The sequence below is a fragment of the Hippocampus bargibanti genome, linkage group LG01, assembly GCF_051943395.1.
Source record: "Hippocampus bargibanti isolate YZ-2025 linkage group LG01, ASM5194339v1, whole genome shotgun sequence".
NCBI classification, from domain to species: domain Eukaryota; kingdom Metazoa; phylum Chordata; class Actinopteri; order Syngnathiformes; family Syngnathidae; genus Hippocampus; species Hippocampus bargibanti.
This window is the reverse complement of record NC_142734.1, coordinates 25,526,058-25,534,494: the sequence shown is the minus strand read 5'-3', so window position 1 is coordinate 25,534,494 and position 8,437 is coordinate 25,526,058. Positions and strand designations below refer to the sequence as shown.

The 8,437-nt window shown below is 46.3% G+C and overlaps 1 protein-coding gene across 3 annotated transcripts; it reads right to left on the bottom strand.

Moving 5' to 3' along the window:
• Nucleotides 1-327: 327 nt before the first annotated feature.
• Nucleotides 328-6,846, bottom strand: tspan31 (tetraspanin 31). Of its 3 annotated transcripts, none has more exons than XM_089005128.1 (6): nucleotides 6,666-6,846; nucleotides 5,849-6,016; nucleotides 5,697-5,777; nucleotides 5,207-5,347; nucleotides 3,728-3,838; nucleotides 328-3,625 (listed from the first exon to the last, which is right to left on the bottom strand). In XM_089005128.1, the coding sequence occupies exons 1-6, from the start codon at nucleotides 6,726-6,728 to the stop codon at nucleotides 3,551-3,553; spliced, it is 639 nt and encodes a 212-aa protein (XP_088861254.1). In that variant the 5' UTR covers nucleotides 6,729-6,846; the 3' UTR covers nucleotides 328-3,550. The 3 variants fall into 3 exon arrangements, with proteins under 3 accessions (XP_088861254.1, XP_088861270.1, XP_088861262.1); XM_089005144.1 differs by lacking the exon at nucleotides 6,666-6,846 and adding an exon at nucleotides 6,108-6,659; XM_089005136.1 differs by lacking the exon at nucleotides 6,666-6,846 and adding an exon at nucleotides 6,122-6,659.
• Nucleotides 6,847-8,437: the final 1,591 nt, after the last annotated feature.

Here is an 8,437-nt window from a genome sequence, read left to right as displayed (position 1 = left end):
AATTTGGGCAAGTTCGGCGGGCCGGATTAAAAAGCCCCACGGCCTGCAGGCCGTAGTTTGCCCATATCTTATCTAAAGGAAGCTAACAGCTGGCACTGTGAATGAACTATTTTGATTGTTTTTGTTGGAAACCGTAATTTTCATTATTAAACCGTAACCTGGAATGGGATAATAAAAACCATAGTTTTACGGCAAACCGGAGTAGTTGGCAGGTATGCTTGTTCACCAAACAGTCCCTTCGCTCAAATAGTTTCAGTTCTACGGGTCCCTCGGCCGTCTTGGACCGAACGCCACTGGCGTCGTTTTAAAAAAAAGGCATGCAAAACCTATGGAACAATTGGAAATTTTATTTGTAAAATTAAAGGACCCAAAAGACATGGGAAATACAACGCCAGCCCAAATTAATAACCGGCAAAGCGACTGTACACAGTGAGGGGAAAAAGCAGCGGCGGAAAAAACGGGCGCCGGCTGCAAGCAGGCAAGTTCAACTCCGACGTGGAATTCAAGTGGACGCTCGTCACCAAGTTAAAAGCGCATCAAAGAACCAGCAGAGAGAACTTGAAAAAGACCCACAACATATTTCACAAATACGTTTAGCACAAAGCATCCATTTAACAACACCAACGAGCGCTAAAATAGTCGTGGCAAGCGACAACAAAAGGCAATCATGAAAAAGGAGCCTCTGCACACTGTGCAACAATAAACGCACTCCGCTGGCCATGCTTCTGTTCTGGACACGCCCGTCGCAAGTTGTTCCGGCGACTGGAGCAGGACCCAACCAAGATCCACGTTTGGCGTAGGGGTCAGACAACAGACTGATCGGGGCTGTCGGTTGTCTGCCGCCCGCAAGTTAAAAATTAAGACAATCATCACTCACCGCTTCGTGTTTTGTGGTTTCAGTGCTTCGCTGGAGGGGAGGGTGCCCCCCCATTAAAATACAGCCGTAATGGAAAGATACATTGGCAGTACTAATGAGACTAACTTATAAGAAAGACAAGACGCACGGCTACGCGGGAATGAGGACGTCATCAGCGAAAACGATCCGAGCGCCACGCAGAGAAGGTGGCGCAAGGACATTGGTGGGTGACATCCAACGGCCAAAGTGATGCTTGATTATGATGCTCAAATTGGCCGCTGAACGGGGTGGGACCTGCGACGCACCAGACTGGACAAACTGCACGCAGCAACGCCATCGTGCAACACAAAGATCGGTCGCCGGGTGAGACGGAGTGGAAACTACGCACAACATCATATTTGCTCTATTTACAAAATCACGTCTGCAGTCCGTTGCCGTCCCGAAAGGTGACGGCTGGCTCAGTTGCAGTTCATCAAGATTTCAACGCGACTGGCTTGGAAAGCCATCGTCCAAACTTCAGTTCAAATGCAACATGACCCACACACACAGATTGTGAAGACACACAATATCCTCGCAACTCATCCACAAGTTTTGTCTCAATGCCTTTTAGTGATTGAGGAGGGCAAATTTAATTAAACACTGCAGGAGCATTCACAGTCTTGGTTGCTTCCTCCATCATCTCCAAAGCAACGTGACAAAACGCAATGAAAATGACACACAGTCAAAATGTCAAATGTGGTCGGGAACAAGCAATCTCAAGTCGAGTACAGTGATACCCCGGTTTACGAACCCCTTGGCTTACGAACTATTCGGTTTAAGAACGTTACATTTATGAACATTTTACCTTGGCATACAAACTTTTTTCGTACATGGAGCTGCCTCAATAAGTGATGTGTCGTTCGTGAACGAACCTGTTCTTCTAACAAAAAAATGGCAGCCGACTGTTTTTGTCCTCTATTCCCCGCCCCCAGTCTTTGGTTAAAGCCACGTGATTGGTCATGAACGCAGCGGTGGGGGGGGGGGTTAAACATTAAAGAGACAGGCAGACGACAGTGAGTTTCAACTTTGATAGTTCAAAGGCAGAGTGAACACTGCAATGTTAAAATATCCCATCAATCAGGCTCCACAACCTGCACAAGCCATTTACACACTCGATGCAAAAAGCTATCCACCCATCTAAACAGAACACAATTGATGAGGAAGTAGATAAAATTATCAGAGAAAGCACCTACACGGGATCATTCCTCAAGATGGTGAAAGGTTACATTCCTCATCAAGTGTTTAATGCTGAGGAAACCGGCCACTCCATTCCATCAAGCCATCAACGACCATCACAAAGGTAAATAAAATGACTTTATTATATAGTACAGTTAATTTATTTTATTATAATACCATAGAACATTTATTATAAATAAAATAAGGTATATTTTGTGTAGATTTAAGGCTTAGAAAATTATAAAGTAGAAAATTATGTTTTATGGGGACCTGGGAATTGATTATTCTCATTTTAATGGTTTCCTATGGGAAATTAATTTTTGGGATACACTTAACTTTACACACTGTCTAGGAACCGATTAAGTTCGTAAGCCGAGGTATCACTGTACAAGTAAAATTTCAGGATTGGAAGGATTCAGACACCACCCCTGCCGCCGCCCCCCCCCCAAAAAAAAATAAAAATCACACCTTTTGGTCCCGTTTACGACAGTCAAAAATGTTCTCTGTACCCCCACAAGTTTTATTACAATGTGGTTAGTTGTGCAATAGGAATTAAGCAAAAGTAATCCATTTTTTTATTAATCTCAGAAGGTGGCCATTTTGCCTGAGAATTTGCGGCAAATTCAGAGGGCACAACCACAATCTGAATCCCAAAATGACGTTTCAACAAGTGGTGGCGTGCATAGACCATTTTTGACTTGGCTTCCACTCTCATGCTTACAACAAATGTGACCCCGCTCCCCACACACTTTGAGACATTGCTTCATCTGTTCTACAAATTAGAACAGTTATTCCCAATTACCGGTGATTGGTTTCCATCAGTATAACATGTTTCCAAAGCCATCCGATGTTTCATTTTATAAAATGACCCGCCTTTGATTGATTGTGGTTGCATGCCCCAATTCATTCAACATCGATAATCACCCAAAGATAATTTGTCTGATTTCATGAAGCCTGGCAGAAAGGGTAAAATATCAACCGGTGAGAAATCGGTGCCAATGGCAAGGCTGTGGACAATCGGAAGCTTTGGGAGCCGCTCATGAGTTGTCTTCCCATCTGAGACGGATCGCTCCGCAATTGGTGCAAACACAAGATGATTGATTGCCGGGAGGAGCAAGCAAGACGACATCATTCCGTGCCCTTTGAGAAGATGCCACAAAGATGGCGGCCATTCCACAGGTTGCCATCTCCAAGTGGGCGTTGGCGCAATTGACATCGGACCGACTTTTGCTCGACGCGCCCCGCCGTCTCCCCTTTGTCATGCAAAACATTGCAATGCGCAACGCGGTGGCCTAATTTGTGGAACGATTCTCACTTGGGGTGGTCGGGAAGCGGGTCGGGCGGTGCGACAGGCTCTCAAATGGAGACTGGGGCGAGCGGGTGGCCTCTCGGTTAAAGAAGGCGTGTCGTGGCTTCGGCCGGGCGCGTCAGTTGGGCGTCGTCGTGTACCGTTGTGTCAGAAAGGGCAAGGGGGCATGCTTAGAGGAAAGCGCTAGGGTTGGCTCGCGGGTCCTTCTGGTTCCTGTAGCGCATCGCCAGCCACACTCCCAAAATCTGGAGGACAACATTCAGCATAGTCAGGACACCTCCACGTCCATGAAGATGGCCCGTATTGCATTTTGAAGACGTAATAAAGCGTGCGTGGGCGGCGCTCACTTCGGTGAAGCTGAAGAAGAGCCCGACGCCTCCGAGGATCTTGAGCGCCTCGCTGGCGTGGTGCAGCATCATCTCCCCGCAGGTGTAGCACGAACTCGTGTTCTTGCATAACTGCCAGTCAAGACACCAAAATAGCAGATGAGGCCTTTGCCCAATCGACAAGCTGTCAGCTGAGCTCAAATGCGGTCGCCATTAACCTTCTCCGTCGCAGAGAAATTTTAAACACGTTCGACGCCCCATCCAAATAAAAAGGGCGAGTCTTTAGGGGCATTTACTGTACAGTGATACCTCGGTTTACGAACCCCTTGGCATACAAACGTTTCGGTTTACGAACTTTACATTTATAAAAATTTTACCTGGGCATCCGAACTATTTTTCGGGATCCACACAGAGCTGCCACAATGAGTGATGTGTCGTCCACAAACGAGCCTGTTCACCTAACAAGAAAATGGCAGCCGGCTTGTTTTGGTCCTCTATTCCACGCCCCCAGTCGTCGGTTAAAGCCACGTGATTGGTCAAGAACGCAGCAGTGAGGTTGGGGGGGGGGGGGGGGGGGGTTACAGACAGAGAGTGTAGCCATTCTCCAAAAAAGAAAATGGCACCCAACATTTTTTGTCCTCTATTCCCCGCCCCCAGTCTTCGGTTAAAGCCATGTGATTGGTCAAGAACGCTGCAGTGAGGGGAGGTGGTTTAAAAATTAAAGAGACAGGCAGACGACAGAGAGAGACAAAATGGATAGAAAACAGTCACATTTGGACTTTGTTCAACTTTGATAGATCAAAGTCAGAGTGTGGACTGCAAGGTTAAAATTCCCATCAATCAGGCTCCACAACTAACCCGCACAAGCCATCTGTACATTTGATGCAAAAAGCTACCAACCCAGCTAAACAGAACACAATTGATGAGGAACAAAGTAAAATTATCGCAGAAAAAGCACCAAGGGATCATTCCTCAAGATGGTGAAAGAAGACGGCTACGTTCCTCATCAAGTGTTTAATGCTGATGAAACCGGCCACTCCATTCCATCAAGCCATCAACGACCATCACAATGGTCAATAAAACCACTTTATTATATAGTACAGTTGATTTCTTTAATTATAATATCATGGCACATTTATTATACATAAAATAAGGTGTATTTTCTGTAGTTTTAAGGCTTAGAAAATTAGAAAGTAGAAAATTATGTTTTATGGGGACCTGGGAATGGATTATTCTCATTTTAATGGTTTCCTAAGGGAAATTAATTTTTGGGATACACATTTTTTGCCTTACTCTGTCTGGGAACCAATTAAGTTCGTAAGCCAAGGTATCACTGTATACAGTATCATCATCAAGCTCATTTCGGTGAGATGGCACAGAAATTACTTCAAGTCTTGAGTGACAGTTTGTCAACAAGAAATCACACAGACGAAACCAATCCGCAATATCGGGGCAAACGGCCAAATGGAAACAAATGCGGCGTGTAGTCGTCAGACTTACGGCAGGGCAGTTCTGCAGGTCCCGCTCAAATTGCCCTCGTTTGCTGGCGACGTTGAGCAGCCCGCAGCAGTTGAGCTGACTCTCCAGATCCATCTTAGTATTGTTTTCCAACATTCCCCACGCCGAGTTTAAAAACACCTCCTGGAAGAGCAAGGCACGTCGGCGAGACCTCGACTAAAGTCACCGCTTCCTTTTATTCACGTTGGGTGGAGCAGTCGTCACACCCCGGAGGGACAAAGGGAAGGCTTCGCAATGCACCCAAAGCGAGCGCCAAATCAAAAGGAACCGAGACGGCAAACGCTTCTGGCATGGCTGTCGTGAAAATGAGCGCGCCGCCATCGTGGGTGGAGGGTGGTCAAGTATCTCGAGTCCAACAGCATGTTTGGCACGACGAGGAGCCCAATGGCGGTGAGCCGAGAACGTTTACGAGATTGTCGCGGGGAACTGCATTCGGCAATTTGAGCTTTAAAAGGAGAAGGGGACGACTCACCTGCTGACTGCGGTTCATCGCCAGGCAGGAGCAGGACACTCCAAATTGAAAGAGGAAGACGATGAAAAGAATGACCATGTACTAGCAAGGCAGGCGTCAAAGAAAGCGCTCGAGTGTTCGGAATTGGCCGCCACGTGAGGGGGAAAGGATACAAAGAAAAGCATGACTTGGTGGTGGCGCAGGGCTCCCACCAGCCCCACCATGGCGATGAGCAAGAGGAAGACGCCCACGGCGATCACGCCACCAATGATGTGGATGCTGGAGACCAGGCCGAAACCCTTGCCCCACGCCGCCACGCCAATCAGCAGCAGGCCCACCATCTGTACACAGCACAACCACCTCTATAATTTCACATATTTTTTGGGGAGGGCATGTTAGACGATCTCTTTGATACACGTGGGGTCAAAATACAAATAGCAAGTGACTTCAGCGACGTGCAGGTCTTCTGCCATTGTGATCCAATTTCGGTTTTCCAACTCAGGGATCGATACACCAGTCCGCTATTCCGTTCGTGTCCGTGGGCCACACGACGTGACGTGGGTGGGTCAGTGCTGGTCCACGCCCCGAGTTAGGCCCCACAATGTCCGTTTTTGGAGCTTTCACGGGTCGACGTGTAATAAATGCACTTCCACGAATATTGGGCTTCAAAACGCGGCAGTTGAGTGGCACCGGTCGAACCGGCCAACGCGACCGGATGAAAAGGGCCGGTGGTGCGCGTCGCCTGCCCGAGTTGTCGCGAGGAATCCATCCAACCGCCTAAATAAGAACCAGCAGGCCGACAGCAGCAGTCGAGAGTTGCTACGACAATTTGTTTTATTTAGAGATGCCGAAGGAGCGAATTTGCCTTAAAATCAAAAGCGCAGAGGTCCAATTCTTCGGCGTCGCGGCGAGGTTGCTAGCCCGGGTCCGGGCTAGCATGCTAAAGCGGCTGGCTAGCAAGGACCAAGTGACTGGATTTCCGACGCTCACCATGTAGACGACGTTCAAGGAGCACAGGGCGTTTTTGGAACACGTGAAGCCACCGCAGACCATCGCGGCTCTTTCGGCTCGCCCGGGCGAGCGTTAGAAGGCCAAACGCAAGGAGCGATCGCTGGCTCTTGGCTTTCGGCTGCAGTTCAGACGCCACACCGCAGGGCGGATGGCGAGCGTGACGTCATCAGAAAGCGTGACGTCGACGGATTATTCTCCTTTTAATGGTTTCCCATGGGAAATTAATTTATGGGATACACAGTTTTCACCTTACACAGTCTGTCTGGGAACCAATTAAGTTCGTAAGCCAAGGTATCACTGTATATATGTGTGTATATATATATAACTTACAGAGGAAGAATCATGAAACACTGGACGTGATGTTATTCTGTCCATTTGTGCCAATGGATGGTCCTCACATGAGATTAGCCTTGATGTTGAGAATGGTGTGGGAGCTGTGCCTCAGGGATGGGAGGTTGTGAATTTGGGACATCGTAGATGACACACATCGTCTGTAGTGTGCCATCGTCAGTAGTGAGAGAGCTATAGAGAGAGATGTCAAGATAGATAGAGAGAAAGACGGATAGAGAGAGAGAGATAGAGAGAGAGAGATCTAGAGAGATCTAGGGATAGAGATCTAGAGATAGAGAGGTAGAGGTAGAGATAGAGAGAGGTAGAGAGAGAGAGGGTAGAGGTGGAGAGATAGAGAGATCGAGAGGTAGGTAGAGAGGTAGAGAGAGATAGAGAGATAGAGAGAGAGATAGAAATAGAGATAGAGATAAATAGAGAGAGAGATAGAGAGAGATTTAGAGGTAGAGATAGAGAGAGGTAGAGAGATAGAGAGGGTAGAGGTAGAGGTAAAGATAAAGAGAGATAGGGAGATAGATTTAGAGATAGAGAAAGAGAGAGAGAGAGAGAGAGAGAGAGAGAGAGAGAGAGAGAGAGAGAGAGATAGAAATAGAGATAGAGATAAATAGAGATAGAGAGAGATAGAGATTTAGAGGTAGAGATAGAGAGAGGTAGAGAGATAGAGAGGGTAGAGGTAGAGATAGAGAGATATATTTAGAGATAGAGAAAGAGAGAGATAGAGAGAGAGATAGAGTCAGACAGATAGACTAGATAGACAGATAGACTAGATAGACAGATAGATAGATAGATAGATAGATAGATAGATAGATAGATAGATAGATAGATAGAGAGAGATAGATAGATAGATAGATAGATAGAGAGATAGAGATAGATAGAGAGAGAGAGAGAGAGAGATAGAGATAGATAGAGAGACAGAGATAGAGAGAGAGAGGTATAGAGATAGAGAGAGAGCTAGAGAGAGAGAGAGAGAAATAGATATACATAGAGAGAGAGATAGAGAGAGAGATAGAGAGATAGATAGAGATAGGGGGAAGGAGAGAGAGAGAGATAGAGAGACAGAGAAGAGAATCATCATAGATAGATAGATAGATAGATAGATAGATAGATAGATAGATAGATAGAAAGAGATAGACATATACGTAGAGAGAGATAGAGATAGAGATAGAGAGATAGGGGGAGGGAGAGAGAGAGACAGAGAGACAGACAAGAGAATCATCATAGATAGATAGATAGATAGATAGATAGATAGATAGATAGATAGATAGATAGATAGATAGATAGATAGATAGATAGATAGATAGATAGATAGATAGATAGATAGATATAGAAAGAGATAGAGAGGGAGATAGAGAGAGAGATAGAGATAGAGAGAGAGAGATAGAGAGATATAGAGAAATAGAGAG